Source organism: Nesoenas mayeri (genome assembly GCF_963082525.1).
Source record: "Nesoenas mayeri genome assembly, chromosome: Z".
Classification (NCBI taxonomy): domain Eukaryota; kingdom Metazoa; phylum Chordata; class Aves; order Columbiformes; family Columbidae; genus Nesoenas; species Nesoenas mayeri.
In genome coordinates this window covers 41,549,686-41,572,290 of record NC_137542.1, presented here as the reverse complement: position 1 = coordinate 41,572,290, position 22,605 = coordinate 41,549,686, and the positions used below count along the sequence as shown (strand labels likewise).

General features: G+C 38.2%; 1 protein-coding gene across 1 annotated transcript; it reads left to right on the top strand.

The window, feature by feature from the left end:
• The first annotated feature begins 1,454 nt into the window (after positions 1-1,454).
• On the top strand, positions 1,455-21,289 carry PJA2 (praja ring finger ubiquitin ligase 2). Its single transcript, XM_080362818.1, has 8 exons — positions 1,455-1,655; positions 4,965-5,991; positions 7,500-7,685; positions 9,087-9,272; positions 12,006-12,117; positions 19,246-19,360; positions 19,659-19,771; positions 20,951-21,289. The coding sequence occupies exons 1-8, from the start codon at positions 1,457-1,459 to the stop codon at positions 21,080-21,082; spliced, it is 2,070 nt and encodes a 689-aa protein (XP_080218944.1). The 5' UTR covers positions 1,455-1,456; the 3' UTR covers positions 21,083-21,289.
• Positions 21,290-22,605: the final 1,316 nt, after the last annotated feature.

Sequence of the window (22,605 nt, the reverse complement as noted above, 5' to 3'; positions counted from 1 at the left end):
TTTTTCTACTACTCATGTTGCTGTGTTTTTGTTGTTTTGTTTTGGTTTTTTTTCTTCTTTTCTGTGGGGAAGATCAGGCAGCAAGTATATGAACTTTTCCTCAGAAATTGGACTTAAGTGCAGGTTGCTAGGAAATGTATAGAATTGCTATACAGGCAATTGTCGACCAAATTCTTGTAGGATGTTGTGTTTGAACCTCTTAAGACTAGCTTCTACTAGAAGCTGTAGCTTACAATAGATGGCTTTCTTCTGTTTCCTTCTTCATTAAAGCGTTTAAGGGATCATGTGATTTGAGAGTGCAGCTCCCAGAAAAGTATTTTTTTCCTTGAATTTTATTTTTCATGTTCTGTTAGGTAGACAGCAACACAGTTAGTTTCCTCTATGTTGGTCCTAGCAAAATGAGTTTCAAAAGTGATGCTAGGTCAAAAAAAAAAAAAAGTAAAAATCCTGCTTGGACTCTTTGCTAGTTAGTACATGTGTGCAGTTATATCTTCTAGGCAGCCACATACTGCAACTACCAGCCTTACTAGTGGCTATTCTACTCGAAGCTGCATGAAGTAACTGCTATTAAATGATGTCTTTGCATATAGATGTTTTCAAGAGTAGTGAACAGATTGATTTCACAGCCAGCAAAGAAAAAGCTTTCTTATTTTTCCGAAGTTCAGAAAATTCTGTGTTAATGGTTGCAAACTTTCATAGCTGATACTATTGCTGTATTAAAATATCTCTTCATTATGATGTTGACAGCTTTCCCCCACTGTTTTTCCAGGTTTCCTTGTATTGCTTAGCCCATGTTTTTTTGGTGGAAGCATTAAGATCCGTTAAATGGAATACTGCTGTAATAATAGGAGCCGTATGTGGGCAATTGCTTTATATGGCCATGCCTGAACATACTATCTGATGTAAAGAATAAAGCCATCTCCCTGGGACTTGCGACTTTTGCTTTAGAAGGTGTGATTTGATTAATTGTACTTTTCCCATCAGAGGGAGAAGCTGGCTAGGGCTGGCTGAATTGTGATGCATCACTTGAAGGTTTTTCCGTTATAGCGCTTGCAAATGTTTTTTGCAAGCTGACATGTTGTCAGAGCCATGTGCAGAAGTGCACCACCTTAAAAAAAAAGTCACGTGACATCTGGACTTGATTTTCTTTTTTTTTTTTCTTCCCATAAAGTATGTTATTTACTTCAAACATGTTAAGGTGGGGCAAGATAGGTATTTGTCAATATTATTTATTGTAGATGAAAATTCTGTTATGTGCTTTCATCACATGCCCATAGCACTTGATGTTCTTAATAATCGTTTTGTTAGCGAGTGGAGCTCAAGACTTTAGAGCAATGGGAAATCCCTTGCCAAGAAAAATCATATTTAATTGTTGGGAAAGAGTGAAATTCTAAAGATGTATTGTTGTCTAATGATTCTCCTGGTGTTTTTCTTTCCTCTATAATCTCATGTAGTAATGGGTCAAGAATCTGCCAAACCTGCCTGGCTCAAACCAGCAGGAGGGTATCAGACTGTGACTGGTAGAAGATATGGAAGAAGACATGCCTATGTTGGCTTTAGACCTTCTCTGAATGGCCAAGACAGAGATGAACATCAACGCAATGAAGACAGCAAACGGTTGGAGTTTGAGGATGTTCAGAGAGAGAATTCTTTATGTATGTGCATATCTTTGTGTAGGTGCTGTTTAATTACAAACTGGGATGCTTGGGGTTAGAGGAGGAAGGCTCACAGAGAAATCTGAAAGTGTAAGTGGCTTTACAGAATGAAATTTAGCAAACTCAAAGTATAATCTATTTTAGGCTGTTTAGTTTTTCCTGAGGAAGGGCATTCCTGAATGAGTTAATGCATTCTAACCAACTAGAGAACTGTAACATTGTATAATTCAAATTATTTTGTCTTCCAATCAAATAATTAATCACATTTGAAAGCTAATACCTATTGTAACCTTCTGTTTGGAATGAGGCAATTAAATAGGTGACCTATCATGGATGAAGTTGTTCTGTCTTAGTCAGCCTTAGTTTAGTTACAGTGGGAATTAGTTTAAGTTTATAAAACATCTTTAAATGTTCTCTTTGAATTTTTTTTATACCAATCAAGCCACTTCCCTTTCTGATTTAATGAGTATTAAGCGTTACTGTTTCCCAGAATGTCTTCTGAGATTTTTAGCATCTGAATAAAAATTTCATAGATATATATGAAATGGCATGTTGGATTAGAAACATACTCCCATCTCCTTGAGTGTATGAGGTTTTCTGCTTAAAGTTTGATACAGCCTCAAATCTTCCAAAGTTGCTCAGTCCTGCACTTGGGTCACAACAACCGCAGGCAATGCCACAGGCCTGGGGCAAAACTGGCTGGAAAGCTGCCTGGTGGAAAAGAATCTGGGGATGTTGATTGACAGCCAGCTGAACAGGAGCCAGCAGTGTGCCCAGGTGGCCAAAAGGGCCAACAGCATCCTGGCTTGTATCAGGAATAGTGTGGCCAGCAAACTAGGGAAGTGATTGTGCCACTGTACTCAGCACTGGTGAGGCCCCACCTTGAATACTGTGTTTGGTTTTGGGCCCCTCAGTACAGGAGAGACATTGATGTGCTGGAGAAAGTGCAGAGAAGGGCAGTGAAGCTGGTGAAGGATCTGGAGCACAAGTCCTATGTGGAGCAGTTGAGGGAACTGGAACCTGGAGAAAAGGAGGCTGAGGGGAGACCTTATTGCTGTCTACAACTACCTGAAAGGAGGTGGTAGCATGGAGGGCTTGGTCTCTTCTCCCAAGTACTAAGTGATAGAACAAGGGGAAATGGCCCCATGTTGCACGAGGGGAGGTTTAGATTGCATATTAGGAAAAAATTCTTCACGGAAAGGGTTGTCAGGCATTGGAACAGGCTGCTTGGGGAAGTGGTGGAGTCACCATTCCTGGAGGCCTTTTAGAGACACATAGATGAGGTTCTTAGGGACATGGTTTAGTGCTAGACTTGGCAGTGTTAGGTTTACAGTTAGATTTGATGATCTTAAAGGTCTTTTCTGACTGAAGTGATTCTATGATTCTATAAAGTAGCATTTTTTTCCTCCTTTTATAAACTATTTTGTATTGCTTTATCTTCCTAATTTTCCTTTTTTTAAAAAAATAATAAGGTAGAGCTAATTAAACTTTGGCATATACCATTGCTCCTTGGAGATTGTTATGTGATGTAGATCATCTTGGAGTGTTTTAATTTTTTGTAATTTTAACACTTTCATCTAGTTAAAGATTCCTGTAAAGCAGTGTTGACTCTTGCAGAGATCTTCCTTCTCTCTCTGTGATGCTACCATCTCTCTTGTTTCAGTTCCTCAGAAATGAGCATGCTGTTATTTTAGGGGTAGTAAGAAATATGCAGTTTGGAGTGTATTATCTCCTTGTTCTTAATGCAAATGCTTTGTATATAAATTCTGAGTGACTAATTTTCTATATTAAATCTAATAACACAATGCCTTTCCTTTCATATTTTCCTTTTATATTTGGTTGTGCTTTTTTTTTTTTTTTTTTGGTAACTATGAGTCTTCTAATTTCTTTGAGAAATATTTTGGATTGCTTTATTTCCCTTACCTCAACTAGGTTACTTTTTTTTCCCAGTCTATACTTATTTTTTGATAGGTGGATACTGCCTCAAACATGCTGCAAATTTCCTTGCTAACTGACTTGACATTTTATATATACAGCTAAGTGACTGTGTAAAATGGGGAGAAGGACGTATCCTTAGAAATACTGAAAATCTGACTGCACTTGGTCCTTGACTGTGTGTGAGCAAGAAGGGTGGACTGGGTGATCTCCAGAGGAGCCTGCCTGCCAGCCTCAGCTGTTAGCAATTTTGTGAAGGACCTTTAAGTTTTTAATTAGATAAAATGTAATGTTACAGTATTGCTTCCTGCAAGACAGACCCCTAGTGCTGAGAGGCACAGCTGTCTTAAGAGTTCAGTGCCATGAGTTCACCCACCTAGGCATGAATTTACTATTTAGATTAGATTCCTTTTTTTTTTTCCTTTTTTTTTAACCCTGCAATACTGATTGTATATGGTTTCCTACCTCTGTCTGGTTTTCACGTAACATGCTAGGGAATTGCTTCGGTTAACAATGCGGATGGGTTGGTTTTTTTTGTCTAGTAGTTAAGTTTCCAAATCTCTTAATAACAACTTAAAAAAACTAAGTATGCTCATCTAGTTATGCAAGCCATTGTGTGTTCAAAAATAGTTTGGAGTATTGCCTTGGTTAGCAGTTTACAAATTACTTTAACTAAGCATAAATTTAGTAGCAGCAGGATAGATGTTTTTACCTTCTTTAACTCTTGCTGCTGGATTTGATATTTATTGCCCCTTTACGGAAGAGGTGTTCAAGTGTAATATAACCAAACCGAATTTGGGATGGTGGTAACTACTGACGACAATTCCAGATTAATCTCTGCTATTATTTTCTTATGAGGAGTTGCACTCACAGCTGCACATACAAAATATGGTGCTATTAGTATGTAATTTGTAGTAGCAATAAATGCCTTTACCTATGTGTGACAGGACACTCAGCTTAGCCAGTTAATGAATGAATAGTCCAATTTTTAACTTCTGGAAGAAAATGTAGCTTTTTTTAATCTTCTAGTGTTTTTTTTCAGGTTTACAGTTCTAATCTTAATTACCTTTTATATAAACAACGTAAAAATGCTGCTTATGAACATGTTCCTTTAATACTTGTTTTTTTCTGTCACAGGCTGAGCTGAAATTGCATCATTTAGATCTATTTATATATACTTAGTTTATATAAATGAGAACGTAAATATATCAGTGAAGAATTACTGCATCTCTGGTAAATGTTTCTCTCTAATCAAATACCACAGCAGTCCTAGTGAACTGTCCTTTCTTTTTCATGAGTAGTTGTTGTAGATGAGAATCTTTTATTTTATTTTTTATTATTCCAATGCATTCTTTCTTACAGCTTTCCGTGAAGGTTCCAGTCCATTGGTTCAAGTTTCTTCTGGTTTATTAGATGACCCTTTGTTAGAAAATACTGAAACTGGGGAACTCGCATGCCGAAGTGTATCAAACCGAACCTCTGAAGCAAACACATCTCCATTTTGTCTGTTCTCCTTTGGTCTGGAAGGCAACCAAATCTCAAGGAACTTTATGAATTCTTATGAACATTCTGAGGACCTTGCAGAATACATGTCTGGAAGACATAATGATTTGAATGGTCAAAATGCAATTGCTTTTGTAAATATTGACTCTTATGAGCCAGATAGCAGTGATGGAGAAGAAGCATGTGTATTTCAGAAAACACTAGATGACATGGTTTCTCAGTTAGTAAAAGAATCTGTGCCTGATTCTGGCATACTGTCCTCATTATCAGCTCTCAACCAGTGTGTTTCCAGAGAATGTTGTGAAGAAGCAGGATTAATGCCTTCAGTGAGGTGTTTTGGCACAGATTCAGACTTCGCATGTCCAAACAACAGGCCATTTAAATCTTCTGCTGAAGATGAGGGTATACCAAGAAGTAACTGGGGTGGCACCAATCATGAAACACAGCAGATAGAAAATATAGTGGATGTTGAAATCAGAACCCCAGTACCAATTGCTAATGTATTAAATATCAATGATAGAAGGACTGAACAAGGAAATTCATCAGAGCTAGTAGTGAGACCTAAAATAAGAATGAACAGTACTGGAAACCACTTGGAGAGAGGAAGTCTTCTCCCTTATGATGATGAAGAGGAAAGTGGTTCCTGGAGGAGAACTGAAATTGCTGAAGCCCAAAATGGCCATGCTGAGTATGCCTGGAGAAACAGCAAACAAGAGATGAGTTCTGGTGTGTTTTTTGACTCAAGACAGTGTGAAGGTCACCGAAATAATATAGAAATAGACCTAAGGAAAAATTCAGCAGCTCAAGTACTAATAAATGTTCAAGGCAATGACAGTTCTTGGGATGAGTTTGAGGACTGCAGCGGACACTTCTCGATGTCCCACAAAGATGAAGACAGGTAAAACTTCATTTTTATGTGTAAATTAGTATTGAATTATTTGTATTGTGTGAATCTGAATAATTTGTTAGCAAATGGGACAAAAAAATCTCAAGCAATCTCAGAATATGATCAGATAACAAGATGCTAACTTTCCCTTTCAGTTCTCTGTCACCCTTCTGGTTTGAGTTATTGTTTGTGGATAAACTTTAAAGAGAACCGATTTGGCTAACATAGAATATCGTTGTCAACTGTGTTAGAAAACATTCCTGGATTGTAAAACAGAGAACTAAAATGAGATATTTGAATATTTGGGCTAGTCTTACAGTGTGCTTAGACATTAAAAACAAACCAACCAACCATCCCCCCAAAAAAGAAATAAACAAACAAAACAAAAACAAACAAACAAAGCACACACACATACAAACAAACAAAAACAAAAAACACCCAAAGAAAAGGTTCTAGAATGACAGTTTTCAGCTTTAGTTGGTGCAACTTAAGTTGCATTAGACTGTGTGTCAGAATTTAACAGATTTGTTTTCTGGTGTAAAGTAATACTTTAAAATAACCCAAAGTTAATTAATATTTTCATATCCATCACTTTCCCTAATTGTGAAAATTGTGATGGAAGAGTATTTTCCTGCTTCAAAATAAAATGCTTCCATATCTTCCATGCTTTGATTGATGCACAGCCATTCTGGGCTTAGCAGATTGAAAACTGAGCTGCAGGTGTTGTGGATTGCTGTGTAAGATGTGCCCTGAGCATGTTTGCTGTTCACATATTATTAGTTTTCTATAACTTTTTGGAGTGACACCACTAGCTGACTGTACTTTGAATTTTGGTAGGTGTCAACTCTCACCGTTAGTATTGAGAGAACTTTGTAAGTGGTATTACCGAGGGTAGCAGTAGGTAAGTTCATCCTTGAGATTCTGTTAAAGTCACTACTATCTTTAAGCTGCCCACAACTTGTTATTTACTGCTGTTTTCTGTGTGATGGCTGAGCTAATTCTGTTTGCAAAGCTCCCTGTTTAAAGGAAGTCATCTGTTGTATCTTTGTATGATTAAAAAAAGGACTGCTGTATAGGGCTTAGAGGTTATGAGAACTGTTTTGTTTTGTTCTAGGGAAGGCCAACATTGCTTATCATTTCTTAAATGAGTATTAGTGTTCTCAGTGTCACTGCCGCTGTTCTCTCTTTGTGTGCTTGGAGAAAAATGTGTGTAGTGAGTCTGGGTTTATATTCCTGAGTTGTTTCATGTACTCTGCAAATGTGGAGTGGGAAGAGCTAAACATTTTTGCAAAGTGGGATAGGCAGAATTATTTCTTGGGATTTTTTTTTTTTTTAAATCAGCTCTTTATGTATACTTCCCTTGTAATACATTATAAATAGACTATTTTTTCTAGGAGAAATTCACTTTGTACCATATTGAGATTAATGTTCATAGAAATGCAGGAAATCACAGAATATTTGTTCTCTTTCTTCTAAAGCAGTGTTTAAATTAACACCTTGTTGCCTTGTTTAAATTGCAGCTCAGATTGCAGTGATGGAGAATGGTCTGCAGCTGTGCTTACCCATTTTACTGCTACTGAGAGAGGCCAGTCCTCAAGTGATGAGAGCTGGGAGACTGTCCCAAGCAAAGAGGAATGTGGGCTGGAAGTGCAGAGCAGCAGCAGTGGTGTAGAAGAGAAGAATACAGACTTCTGTTACCAAGGACGGTAGGGTTTTGTTTTATTAGCCAAGTTCCTGTAAGTTCTGACAATCAGCAGTAGCACTTTATCCGTGTGACACTACACAGAATAACATAAATTCTAAAAGTTACTATGCTAGCAGTAATCAACTTGCCTTAATCAAAATAATCTGAGTAGTTGTATTTCAAATCAGGGAAAAAAAAATATGTCATGCAAACAATTCTATGAAAGACACAGAAATAATGAGAGAGCATTGACATGTAGTGTCAATAGGGATAATAGGCTGGTTATACTGACTTTAAAAAGCTGGAGTAGTCAACTTAATTGTAAAGACATGTATGTTACATGCATATCATCTGATACTGCTTAGTACTCCTTGCAGAGCAGTTTTTTTCTCTTTGTTTTATTGCTTCTCATATTCTACTGTTGCTCTTTATTCTGCAGCCCTATCAGTGATTAAACTTGAACTACTTTGTAGTTGAGAGTTATTTTTCCAGTCATTCAGTACTTTACTTTATAAAATATATCTGCCTTTGTGGCAAAGCAGAATCTGTAGCTATAAATAGCCAAGTAAAGATTTTTTTTTTTTTTTTTTTCTGAAAAATCTAGTGTTGACCTTGTAGCCTTAGTTTAGGTCTTTATAAAGCAACAAGCCATGCCTAAGTGTTCTTTCAGCTTTTACTGTCAGGTTGACAGTACCTATTACCAAGCAGTCCAGGTTGCTATTGCTCCTTTTTTAATATCACTCTCTCTTGAGGTCTGGCGAATTAGTATGGCATTATGAAAACTCTTCTGTTTCAAAACAACAATAATGGAGATATGTACTCTTTAGCTTTCTTTCATGTGAACAGACTGCAAAGGTACCCATTTCTAATATGATTCCTGTTTATTTGCCCTTTGAAAAGGAAAGTGGGACTCACAGCCTCATGGCTCTAAACATCCAGGTGACTTGTGCTCCTCTAGGTAATGCAGTAATGAGAGGAGTCTTTCTCCTTATGCAATTAGCTTCTCTTGCAAATAGTATCTCTTAGCACTCAGGCTAGGCTTTCCCATTAAGGGTGTTCCAGGGTGTCAAGAGGGCCTTTCTTTTAGTGCCTTTAGAAACTTTTAGATGAGTAAGACTCTTCAGTGCTAACTTTACTGGCCCTGTCAGGGGTACTGCCTGTACTAGAGAAAATGCAAAGCAAGGTACTTACTGTACTGCTGGCCTTGAGCATTAGACAGATGATTCTGCAATAGAATCATGGGAGTCTGGAGCCAATACCACTGGGAGTTTCTTGGGTTTTTTGAAGAGCAAGTGCTGAATTCCGAATCTGTGGCTGCAGTCTGGAAAACATGCAGCTTTAGCCTGTGTAACATGTGTTGCTTCCATGTGTTCATAAATTCTCTGATCTCTTAAGTTTTAGCTTTTAATTTATTTATTTGAAGGGAACAGACATTATTGGAAGAAGGAGAAATTCCTTGGTTACAATACCGTGAAGAAGTAGAAAGTAGCAGTGATGAGGAAAATGATACAGTTGGTGATTTTGTGCATCCTGGGTTCTTCCTGTTGGATGGGAATAACAACCTTGAGGATGACTTCAGTGTGAGTGAAGACCTGGATGTGGAGTGGAGGTATGCCTTTGATAGCTTTCCACATTAATTTCAGAGGTTTAGTAGTTACTGTTGTGCTTTATATGAAAGATGTCAAAAATACTCATGGTTATCAGTATGCAGTTGTTTCAAAGTCTGAGAATCTGAGTTTTAAGTCTTAAGGTACTTCAAGTGCTGAGTGTCTTCTAATGAGAGAAAAAGGATGTAGATTTGCCAAACTACACTATGATCTGAGAAAATTCTAGTGCACTAAATATTCAAGGGATGGGTGTACTTTTCAATTAGTTTTTAAGTATAAAGTGGTAAGTATAGTGGAAGTATAACAGAAGTAAAACAATATGAATAACTGACATTCAAGTCTGCTATTCTATATTTAGTCTTTTCATCTTTTGCAACTGGCGTGGATATTAGTATCTCAAAGAAAAATAAAATAGTATTATATGTGCTTACCTAATATTGTAGTTTTGAGTGCTTCACTTGATTTTCTGTTGTTAGTTTACTGAAAAATATTACAATATATTTATTACAAAAATTCTGCAAGTACCAGGAAGAAAGTGATCACAGCCACTTGCACAGCATAATTCTAGAAGACTTTAATGCATTTGCTTTAAATTAAGACTGAGTTAGACAGAATGCTTTCTAGTGAGAGACATAACACTTGCTTTCTTCTGCTTATTAAAAATATTATAAACTACAGTGTAGAGATAAGAAAAACACTGGTATTTTGTCCTTGTGAAGTTATATTGTGAAACAGCTGCCAAGTGATGAACTGTGACACACAATATAATCAAAATTGGAATGCTCTTTGTAAAACAAGCTTAATAGTGTACATATGAAATTTATTGGCTGAACTTTATGCCCTTTTACTCTGGAGTGGTCAACAGTAAAAGCTCCCATTATGTTCTTATGAGGTCTGTGTTGTGTAGAGTGTACCGCTGTACTGGGGGCAGGTGCAGGCAGGTGGGCTGCAGGGTGGCCTCTGTGAGACAAGGCTGGGGCTGCCCTGTGTGGGGCACAGCTGGTTCCAGACAGCTCCAGTGGACCCACTGCAGGGTGGTACCTTGAGGGAGGTGTTTCAGAAAGGGTAAAAAATGCCACACAGCAGGGTGTGTGACAGGAGTGTGGAAGATGTGAGAGAAACAACCCTGCAGACTTCATGACGAAAGAAGGACAAGGAGTTGCTCTAGGTGCTGGAGAAGAGATTCACCTGCAGCCCCTGGAAAAGACCACAGTGGAACATGTAGGTATTTGGTGGAGGAACAGTGGAGAGCCCACGCTCTAGCCGTTATTGAAGGACTGCAGCTTGTGGGAAATAGCCACACCAGAGCAGGTTTGTCCTGAAGAACTGCAGCTCATGCAAGGGATCCCACACTAGAGCAGGGGAACGGTGAGAGGAGGAAGAACTGGCAGAGAGGAACTGCTGCAGACTGACCACAACTGCTGTTCCTTGTCCTTCTGCCCTTCTTGGGGTAGGGGGCATAGAGAAGTCAGGAATGAAGGAGTGAAGTTGAGCCTGAGAAGAAAGGGGAGCAAGGGGGAGGTGTTTTAGTTTTTGTTGTTTTCTCACCATCCAAATCCATTTTTGAGAATATATTTATAGAATCATAGAACAGCCTAGGTTGGAAGTGACCTCAAAACATCATCTAATTCAACCTTTCGTTTAAATTAAGGTTCCCCCTTAGGCTGAACCTGTTTTGTCTGTGATGGTGATTGGTGAGTGATCCCCCGGTCTTTGTCTTGATCCATGACATTTTAGTCTTATTTACATGACTGTCAGGTCGAGGTGGGGGTGTGAGAGAGCAGCTGCATAGCTATCTTGCAGCCAGCCAAGGTCAACACAACATAAGCATCTCATGAAGGTATATTCACACAGTTGTTAACAGGTGATGTGCAGTAGTTTGATGTACCTAGCCCTCATGTTATAGAATTGTAGAGTCATTTTGGTTGGAAGAGATCCTCAGGATAACAGAGTCCATTCATAACCTGACCTAACCTAACTCTAGCACTAAACCATGTCCCTAAAAACCTCATCTATGTGCCTTTTAAACACCTCCAGGGATACTGACTTTACCACTTCCCCAAGCAGCCTGTTCCAATGCCTGACAACCCTTTCTGTGAAGAATTTTTTCCTAATGTCGAATCTAAACCTCCCCTGGCACAACTTGAGGCCATTTCCTCTTGTCCTATCACCTACTACTTGGGAGAAGAAACCAACACCCTCCATGCTACAACCTCCCTTCAGGTAGTTGTAGACAGTTACAAGGTTCCCCCCCTCAGGCTCCTTTTCTCCAGGCTAAACAGCTCCAGTTCCCTCAACCACTCATCATTGGACTTGTGCTCCAGACCCCTCACCAGCTTCATTGTCCTCCTCTGCACTCTCTGTAGTACCTCAATCCCCTCATCCAGACCATTGATAAAGAGATTAAACAGAACTGGCCCCAATACTGGGCCATGGGGAACACCACTCGTGACCAGCCACCAACTGGATTTGGCTCTGTTCACCACAACTCTTTGGACCTGGCCCTCCAGCCAGTTCTTTATCCATTGCGGAGTACATCCATTCAGGCCATGAGCTGCAGCTTCTCCAGGAGAATGTTGTGGGATATGGTGTCAAAGGCTTTACTGAAGTCTAAGCACACAACATCCACAGCCTTTCTCTCATCTACCAGTTGGGTCACCTTGTCATAGAAGGAGATCAGGTTGTTACTGTTTACTTTGAACTGAAACCCATTTTTCCTAACTCATGTTTTTCAGTCTACTTGATGAGTTCGGTGATGGCCTAGGACTCGCTCAAGCAATTCCTTACATGGATCCTCAGTTTCTCACATTTACGGCACTAGAGCGACGCTTACGAGAAGCTTTGGAGGTATTAAAATATTCTTGGTGGTATATAATCAGTGATGTTGTGACATAAGTTTTTACTATTGAATACTTTTTCAGCATCATCTGAAAATCAGTATTAGGGATTAAGGAACTTCCTTGACAATCAGGAGAATCAGGGAAAAAGTTTACTGTTTTAGCTTGAAGTTTCAGGTCTGCAAGCCTGCAAATAAATGTTGGAAATTCCTTTTAGTGAGGTAGTGTGGGAAGTCATTGGTCAGTGATACTCCTCTTATAATATTATTGTAGTTCCTCTTAAAGGAAAAATACTGATTTCTACTGGTATACACATATGCCATTCAAAATATTCTAATGAATGTTGCTGGATTCCTTACATAAAATAGGGAAGTTCATACCTGGCACTGTGCCTATGAATTGTCCCAGTGTTTGTGGTTTGTGTTCGGTTAGTTGGTGATTTTGATGGTGTGTTTTTTGACGTGTGTGTGTTTTGTTTTTTCAGTTGTTTTTTTGGTTTGTGGTTTTTTTTTTTTTTTCCCTCTTTTTTGGAGGGGGGGGATGTATGTTTAGGTTGTTTGTTTTTATTGCAACAGTAAAATTGGATAGTTTTTTTTCTTCAGTAGAAGACTTTTCTATGTTTATCTTGACTCCATGCATTTTAAATTTAGGATAAAACCAACCAAACCATAAACCAACCAACCATAGATCAAAACCAAACCAAAACAACAACAACACACCACCATCCAAAAGCAAAGAGGCCTTTTATCTTGTTCTAATCTCACTTCATTTGTCTAGCTTTGGATAAACCAGAGCATTTGTTATTGAGAACCAACATGGTACGATCTTTGTCTTTTCTGTGTTACATGATGTTGGTCGCTGTCAGAGTGAATATTGAGCTAGCTGAAATTCAGTTTGATGCAATGTGACAATTTTTGCACTTCAAGAAATCTCTCTTGCAGGGTGTTTGTCAAAATAAGAGTTGAATGATGTATAGGCATATAGTATGGTGTTGAAACGATTCAGTGTTTTGCATGTGACATAAGTTTAAGTGGAGTTTGACTACTAGCTCCTAGCTAAAAGGGTTGAATAGGACAGACTGTATGTCATAGTGTGCTTGCAGACAAAATACCAAGATTGACATAAAATGTTTTCTAAAGCTTAGTCAGTGGAACAATCGTAGATATTTTTTTTGTTGTTGTTTTTGCTTTGGGATATCTGCAAAATAAATGATTTTGTGAATAAACTTCATGGGGATTTTGCAAGGGCATGGAATGGTTGTTCCCTGAAGTTAGCAGTCATTCATTTTCCAGATATTTTGCATCCCCCAAGCAGGAGGTTTTGAGTGCACAGGAACAGGCTATACCAGTGTGCCGAAAGGCTAGCTGGCGGGGAAGACAACCGGCTTGGCTAAACAGGGAGATTCTGAATGAAATCAGAAATAAAAAGAGACTTTACTGACTGTGGAAAAAAGGGCTGGCTACTTATGAAGAATTTATAGAAATAGCTAAATCATGCAGGAAAAAAATCAGGGAAACAAAAGCGCAATTTGAGGTTAATTTGGCCAATTCTGTCAGGGATAATAAAAAGTCCTTCTTTAAATATGTTAATAGCAAAAGAAGGGGCAAGGAAAACCTCCATTCTCTGTTGGACTTTGAGGGAAATATAGTAAACAAAGATGAGGAGAAAGCTGAAGTACTTAATCCCTACTTTGCCTCAGTTTTCACCAGAAAGACAGGTGGCCCTCAGGACAACTTGCCTCTGAAGGTGGTTGACAGAGATAGGAAGCCAAATAGGCCCCTTGTATTCTAGGAGGAAATAGTTGGTGATTTACTAAGCCATCTGGATCCTCACAAGTCTATGGGACCAGATGGGATCCATCCTAGGGTGATGAGGGAGCTAGCAGAAGAACTTGCCAAGCCACTCTCTATCATCTTCCAACAGTGCTGGCTCACTGGGGAGGTCCCATATGATTGGAAATTGGCCAATGTTACCCCAGTCCACAAAAAGGGCTGCAAAGCTGACCCTGGGAACTACAGGCCTGTCAGCCTGACCTCGGTGCCTGGCAGGGTTATGGAGCAGATCATCCTGAATGGAATCACACAGCACCTTCAGGATGGACAAGGGATCAGACCCAGCAGCATGGGTTTAGGAGGGGCAGGTCCTGTCTGACCAACCTGAGCTCCTTTTATGATCAGGTGACTCACCTGGTGGATGAGGGGAAAGCTGTGGATGTGGTCTATCTGGACTTCAGCAAGGCCTTTGACACTGTCTCCCATAATATACTCCTGCAAAAGCTGGCAGCCCGTGGCTTGGACAAGTGCACTCTCTGCTGGGTTAAGAACTGGCTGGAGGGCCGGGCCCAGAGAGTGCTGGTGAATGGGGCTGCATCCAGCTGGTGGCCAGTCACTAGTGGTGTTCCCCAGGGGTCAGTGTTGGGTCCAGTCCTGTTCAACATCTTTATTGACGATTTAGATGAGGGGATTGAGACCATCATCAGCAAATTTGCTGATGACACCAAGTTGGGAGAGTGTGTTGACCTGCTGGAAGGCAGGAGGGCTCTGCAGAGGGATCTGGATAGACTGGAAAAGTGGGCTGATTCCAATGGGATGAAGTTCAACAAGGCCAAGTGCCGGGTGCTGCACTTTGGTCACAACAACCCCCTGCAGCGCTACAGGCTGGGCGCAGAGTGGCTGGAGAGCAGTCAGACAGAAAGGGACCTGGGGGTACTAATTGACGGGAAGCTCAACATGAGCCATCAGTGTGCCCAGGTGGCCAAGAAGGCCAACGGTATCCTGTCCTATATCAAAAATAGCGTGGTCAGCAGGACAAGGGAAGTGATCCTTCCCCTGTACTCTGCATTGGTGAGGCCACACCTGGAGTACTGTGTTCCGTTCTGGGCCCCTCAGTTCAGGAAAGACATTGAAGTGCTGGAGCGGGTCCAGAGAAGAGCAACAAGACTGGTGAAGGGACTTGAGCACAAGACCTGTGGGGAGGGGCTGAGGGAGCTGGGGTTGTTTAGTCTGGACAAGAGGAGGCTTAGAGGTGACCTCATCACTCTCTATAGCTACCTGAAGGGAAGTTATAGCCAGGTGGGGATTGGTCTCTTCTCCCAGGCAGTCAGCAATAGGACAAGGGGGCATGGGCTTAAACTCTGCCAGGGGAAATTTAGGCTGGATATTAGGAAGAAATTCTTTACAGAGAGAGTGGTCAGGCATTGGAACGGCCTGCCCAGGGGGGTGGTGGACTCGCCGTCCCTGGAGGTTTTTAAAGTGAGGTTGGACATGGCACTTAGTGCCATGATCTAGTAAACAGACTAGAGTTGGACCAAGGGTTGGACTTGATGATCTCTGAGGTCTTTTCCAACCCAGTCGATTCTGTGATTCTGTGATACAGAAGGTCACCATTATTCATGATCAAGTAACGTAATGCATAGTCTGCACTACTGTTGTCAGGCTGATCTGTAAAAGCAATCCTCAGTGGCTATGTAGGTGACTACAAAGGTAGTTATTCTCTGGTACCTGTGGTACAGGTCACTGTGAATGTTAAACAAGAATGAAAACCAATTTTCTTAATTTGAATTAGCAGAAAATGATAACTGAGTAATAAAAGGAACAGCTGTATTGACTGTGACTAAGTGGGCAACACAGGTTTTGGGTAAGAATTATGACTATTTCTTCCAAATATCAAGCAGATTATATAGAGCACCTCTTTCCAGCGGGAAGATGGTTACTACAATTGTATGGAAAATATGAGCAAGGATTACCAAAAACTGTTTGTTTGTCTTATGTGATATTGCAAGTATTTCTGCAAGTTGAGAGAAAGCAAAAATGGCTCTGTAATGTCCCTCTATCCAGAATTAATTCTGTTTGCTGAGATCCTGTCTTTTAGTGACTACAGCAAGATGTGGATGGGATCAGGATGTAACGTTTTCTGCTTTATAGAAAATAAGACTTGCAAATGTCTAGTCCAGTTTAATCTTTTAATAGAATATGATGTGACCCTGTAACTGATTGGCTTAACACAGACTAGGAACTTATATTTCTGGAAGGACTTTCAGAACAGCTTTTAAATACAACTTCCGTGGTTTTCAGACAATTGTAGATGATGTTGAAGTATGTTCTGCACATTTAAAAATGTAAAATCTTTCATTGAAACAGTAAATACAGTGTTACAAAGCCTTCCTTATCTTTGGTACTGTGGTCACAGTGCCTGTTCAGATATCAGAAATGTGGCAAACAGCATTTTAATTTAAAAAAAATTATTTTTAAAAAGCAGATTGAACTAACTTTTCAAGTTTGGGTAAGAGACAGTGCCAAGAGTCTTTGTGTTCTGCTAGAAAACTCAATTTCTGATTTTTCCATTTACAGGGTACATAGAAAATGTTTGTAATATGACAGTTTCTTCTGTAGTTTCTTGCAACTGTATGTATGAATCAAATAGGGAATTAAAATTAGTGTGAAGGGGTATCTTAGTAACTAAGGTCAAAGAGATCACGCTTGAGAGCTTTTTGAAGGAACTGAGAACAGAAGCTGGCTGTCTTTCTTCCTCATGATTGGTACTTTATGCTCCTCATCCCTCTCCCCAAGAGCGAAGGGGGTGATGTCATCTGCTCTTGACATAGTTCATTTTGTTTTGGGATCAGAACTTGTTCTGGTTTTGCTGAGCATTTTTTGCAGGATAGTTAGGTTTGTTTCACCAAATACCTTTCCTGCTTGTTCTACTGCTTTTGTTCTCACCTTCCAGAGCCTTCTGCTTGCACGTGTATTTTCTTTCTCTGTTTGGACAACTAAACCCCAAGCTGGTTTATCACTTAACAGTTACATATTATCTATATATTTATAATTTGCTTTCTAGCTGGCTAGTTGTTGACAGTTATGCTATTTTGGTATTTATATATGGCATGCAATATACCTCAGCATTTGCTTTGAGTTTACATAGTAGTATTTTTTTCACCAGAGGTTTTGTAATGGAGAAGTCTGAACTTTGACTAGCTTTAAGTATGATTCTGATTTGATAAACACATTTGGTTGAGTTTAATTATAACATTATTAATAATCTAATGACCATGACTTTATTCAACCTGTTATTGATGTACTTGATCTACCTACTGAAGTTTCCCAAAATTCTCTCACCTGAAATAGTAGATTCTTTTTTACCTATAACAACATAATTTAAGTTCAGAAAAATTTCTGAAAATTTCTCTAGCAAAATAATTCACTGTAGCTATGAATCACTTGAAAGGGATGTGATGTAATGCATCCGAAATTCAAGTGTATCTTAGTGGGGGAAGACATCTGTCCCAATTAATTGTGACACTTGGAGAGGAGAAGTAGGGAATATGTTATTATTTCTAAAAAAATTTTAAAATTAATAAAAAAAAAAATATGCTACGTTCTGTAGGACTCTGGCATCCTAATGTGTAATAACTTGTATGTGTGATTTTATATATATATATATATTTAAACTTTTTACTTCCATTTGTTTAAAATAAGTTACCTAGATGTGAGTATTTGGTTTACTTAATTAGTATAGAACAGGCTGGGTGTCTTTACAGTGTCAGTGACTTCATTTATGAATATTTCCTGTACTGATTCACACACGAGGAGCTCAAACCCCTATAAGCTGTAGCACTCCTGTTTTTAGCAGAATCCAGCTTTCGGTTTATGGTACATGGAGCAGTAAGCAGCTGCACGAGTACTAAGAGGAAGGAAATAAAGGTATCTTTGAAGTTATAAAGTTGTAAAAGTGTTAAAACAGACATTTCTTTGCTCTGGTTTGGTTTTGAACATGTGGTATTAAGCATCAGAGTAATTGTGAGGCTTTCTAGCTATGATGTTTCTTTTGTATAGCTTTCAAAAGCAAACAATACAATGCTGTTGTAAATTGTTTTCTGTTTAAGGCTGCTAATGCTAGATATAGACACAGTGGTTTGACACACGTATCACTGCAACCTTCTGTCTGCCTCAGAGCTTATTTTTCCAGCTGTAGTAGTTAATCTAAGCATAATATTTTTACCTACATATTTTGTTACAGCTGTAACAAAATACCATTACAAATACTGAAATCACTTGAACGTTAGTCAGGCAGTATTGTCTGCTGTAGCAGAATTAAATGTTTTTAAGCTGTTAAATTGGAGGAGCATACCTCTTTTGCAGGTAAACTTGGAGCTGCAGTAGGGATACTTTCTCTAAAGTTTAAGAGGAAAGACTACTGAAGATGTCTGTAATCCAGTGTTTTTCTAGTATATTTTTGGTGTTTTAGTTAAGCCTACATCACAGAAGTGTCAAATTATTTTAAACTTCTTACCAAGGGAGTTTTGTGGCCATTAGAATTAAGATAATTTTCACGCTGATTAGAGAAGTAGTTGTACTTGAGGGCTGTGACTAGTTCATTCATGATATGAATTCAGTGCTTCTGTATTTGTGGCTCTTCAGTTTCAGTTTGTTCTGCTGTTCAGACACCTATATCTAGTACATTTCTTAGCAAATATAACAAATCTGAATTCTGTGTTGCTCTTTTTTTTTCGTAATGGAGATCCTTTCATTGTCTTATAGGGTTGAATATATGATGTAAACATCAAATATGTCTGCTGTAGCATCAGAATCTTAAAAGATTTTTGTATGGTGAAAAATTTAATTTTCATAAGGATGACTTCAGAGCACTATGTCTGTCTTAAGTCATTATACAGATGAGAAACATCTGTGTGGATTCATTTTTTTTTTTTCCCTGAAAGCTTACCATAGTAGTGTAGCCAAGGTATTCAATATTTTGGTTTGTACCAGAGTAATTCAATAGTTGAAGCCAGGAAGCACATTGAGACTTTTGTTATTAGAAAGCAAAATGTAATTGCAGTTTTGTATTAGCAAGCTTTATTATGTGTTTTTACTTGCTGCCTTTTCTGAAATTTTATAAAGTGAGCAAATGTGCATTAGAGAATGGATTATGACTCTGTCCTAATACTTTAAGAAGGCTTAAAAACCAAGGTGTTACTGTTTTGACCTTCAGTGTTGTCTTATTCCTTACGTAAATGATGTAATGGTTAGTCTGACAGACATAACTTCCATTTAAGAAAGTCATACTGTTACAACTGGATTCATTTCCTTGCTTGTTTTTACATGGAATGTAAGAGAACTTGATCTCTACTTACCCTTTTCAGACTACTCTGGCACATTTAGAGTCCCTTGGATTTGACGGTGAACAGACCTATCCACCAGCTACTAAAGAAACCATAGATTGTCTGCCACAGACTATCATCACAGATGACTACAATGGTATGGAAAATAATTAAGAATTCCACAAAGTTGTTAAGAAAATTATCTTTCTGTAATACCATAGATGCAGTATTTAAACATACTTAGTGTGTCACAGGCACTGCTGTTCTAAGACCTTTTGAATCTTGAATCAGACTGAATGTAACTTTGATCAGTTTGGTAAACTAATCTTTACTGGAGTTAAGTGTGATTGTATTTTGTAATTATTGGTGATGCTGTCAATAATATATATATGTATTTTAATTTCAACTCAGATGGAAAACAAGATGGTAATTCTTTTTCTTCATCCTGGATGTAGGCCTAGAGCAGTGCACTATCTGTTTCTGTGAATATGTGAAAGATGAAATCATAACAGAGCTACCCTGTCATCATTTGTTTCACAAATCCTGTGTAACTCGTTGGTTACAGGAAGTAAGTACTACAAGATGGGGTTTTTTTCAGGGAGGAGATTGAGTATTGGCATTCTTCTGGGAAGAATAGTATATAACACTTAAAATGTGGGATGAGATACCATGAAATAACTGGCTGTTAATTATACATACTATAGAACTAAATTCTAGTGCAAGTGAAGAAAGTAACTTATATCTGTACTCACCTGAAGGGCAATTTCTTCAATAGAGAGGGTATTTTTGTGAGGAAGAACATGGTCTGCTTTTGGTAAGAATGAGAGAGATGGATGAGTTATAACTTGTTTTGGTACAAGAAAAGCTTTCTTCCCTGTCATCATACCTTGAAGTAAAGAATATGGCTTTGTTTTCTCTGAGAAGAGCAAAGGAACTGATCTGTCTTGAGAGTATGTCAGACCCATTTATAGAGACAGCTAAGGTTGGTGGGAGAAATAACTAGAATGCTTGTAGATGAAAATATTTACTGTTGGTAAATCTGTACTGGATTAGATTTCACTTTCATAATCTGTAATCACTTTCTTTCCAAGTGTCTTAAAAAAGTTTTACATCATACTGAGACTAGACTAAAATAAGTGTATTTCATTAACTGGGGGTTTCTCCTCGCACTGTTCTGTAGGCACAGTATGAGCGTGGACTTGCTAGTTCTCAGTGAGCCTACAGTGTAACACATAATTTCCTGAAGAGGTAAAAGAAATATTGATTCAGACTAGGAAGGTCAGATCAGAACACCTCTAGCATGGGTTGCTGGTAGGTTTTTAAGGGTTTATAGAGTTGATTACTATGCTGATATTGCTTGTATTGTATTATTGTGTTTTTCTACTGTCATAGTAAATTATTCTTGCTGAATTGTAGGACAAAATACTTCCTGTTAATTTGGCATGTCCTTGTTTGCATTTAATCTTTGTCTCAAAAAAAAAAAAAAATCCCACCTGTAAAATCAATTCTTTGAGGAAGACCCTGCAGAGAGCCTGGCGTATCTACTCTATAACTGGTATAAATGCAAAATTAAGCTTTCTTCTGAGATTGTTAGCTTTTTCTTAGCCTCAGGTGGCAATCCAGTCAAATCTGACTATAAGTGCTTTTGTGAAGACATTAAATACTTTGTAAATAATAACCTTCAGTTCTTTAACAGCATTGAACACAAACTGTGCAAATTTATCTTGTTTTCTCTTTTTTTTTGCAGTCGGGAACATGCCCAGTTTGTCGTCATGTGCTTACACCTGTGCTTCCTGAAGCAAGTGCTGCCACTGTTTCCTTTCTGCCTGGTCATGATTCCCTGTCCTCTGTTCACAGCACTACAGGAGCTTCAGAGTAGTCTGAAATTAAATCTTTGCCACCAAAACAAAAATGTAAATTTTGCCTGTTTAATTACAATATGAAAAACATTATGTATAAAATATTATATGTAAGATTCTATCTATATTATATATTTCAGTTTAGAAAGAGGGTGCTCTATATTATAATAGCTTCAATTTTCAAACTGTGAATTGGAAGAATGTGCAGCCTTTTTTTCTAGGCAGAATGTTGCTGGTAACTGAAATGTCTAAAGCTTATATTATGAAAAAAATTCCAAAAAAATAATGTGACACTTTGTTCAAGGTCTTGCAGCTACACTGGAGCTGAAGTTTATGAAAGTTACGCTTATCTGTTTTACATAATATAACTGAACTACTTGTTTCTGACAAAGTTAGGACCACTCTGACTTTAAGATGAGATGTTCTGTTTTACCAGCAGTGGTAGAATTAGATTTGACTGGAAACAAATTGCATAATGGAACAATATTTCTTACCAGTTTATTCTACAATAAACTTTTTCTTGATGTCAGTGCTGTTAAATTGCTGCTGTCTGAATTTTTTTAATGTGCTAGGACTACTTTTAAGCTTGTGTCACAAATGTATATGAACTATGGAACTTAAACGTTTGAAGTTTTAAGTTCATAAGAAGTTGCCTCTGTAAGAGCTGGGTGGCTAGTTCCTTCAGTTTGTGTTTCCATTCTGCTAATTGGGTGTCCTGCATGCATGCATGCTCTCTTTTTAAGATATATTTATATATAACAGGGTTGGGGTTCCTTTCTAGTGCAGATATAGTTTAAAATATTTTTTACTTCTGGACTCTGAAAAAGGTTGTAGAACCTTCACACACTTAATTGAAAAATACAGCTGAGTATTTGGGTAATGGTTGTAAAGTTATTCCAGAAATTTAAAAATTGGAATGTTTCTGGTATTTGCAGTGGGTTGTGCTACACTTAATGTTTTAAAGGAGAAAAGATTGGTCTCTAGAAGATATCTCTATAAATAATTCTCTAGTATATGCGAAAACATTAAGGGTCATAAAGTTAATTATTCCAGGACAGAAGGTTAATATTTGGATGTGTGTGTGTATTAATGGCCACACAAAAGCTTTTCTGTGGCTGTTGGGTTGACACACAGTTTCTAAAATGTTGATACATGAGAAGAATATACGAAGGCTCTAATTAAATACTCTTACAACAGCTACAGACTTTTACAGTAACTTTGAAATTAAGCTGAATTTAGCTCTTTGAAAAGTGATTTAAAAGAGTAGTCTTCTAATAGTGGCTCTCTGGCTTTTCAGTTATGATTATGACTCCCATCGTAGTGTCTCATTTATTTACAAATAATCTTTTATTAGCAGTAAAAGACAGTAATTTTCATGTTTGAGGGACATACTCCATTGTGTGATGTACTTTGCAGTGTAACTTCGTCTGCAGCAGAACAAAGAATTGGTGACAGTTGCCATGAGTCTGCTCCTGAGGTTTTCAGTTATGTTTTTCCAAAACTTAGTATAAGGAACACAAAATAGAATACTGGTGAAAAGTAT

Excerpts from the sequence above, each read along its gene's own strand:
- PJA2 (XM_080362818.1), top strand. The coding sequence starts at position 1,457 with ATGGGTCAAGAATCTGCCAAACCTGCCTGGCTCAAACCAGCAGGAGGG. Across the intron at positions 7,686-9,086 it reads GACTTCTGTTACCAAGGACG|GGAACAGACATTATTGGAAG; the intron begins GTAGGGTTTTGT and ends ATTTATTTGAAG. Across the intron at positions 19,772-20,950 it reads TAACTCGTTGGTTACAGGAA|TCGGGAACATGCCCAGTTTG; the intron begins GTAAGTACTACA and ends TTTTTTTTGCAG.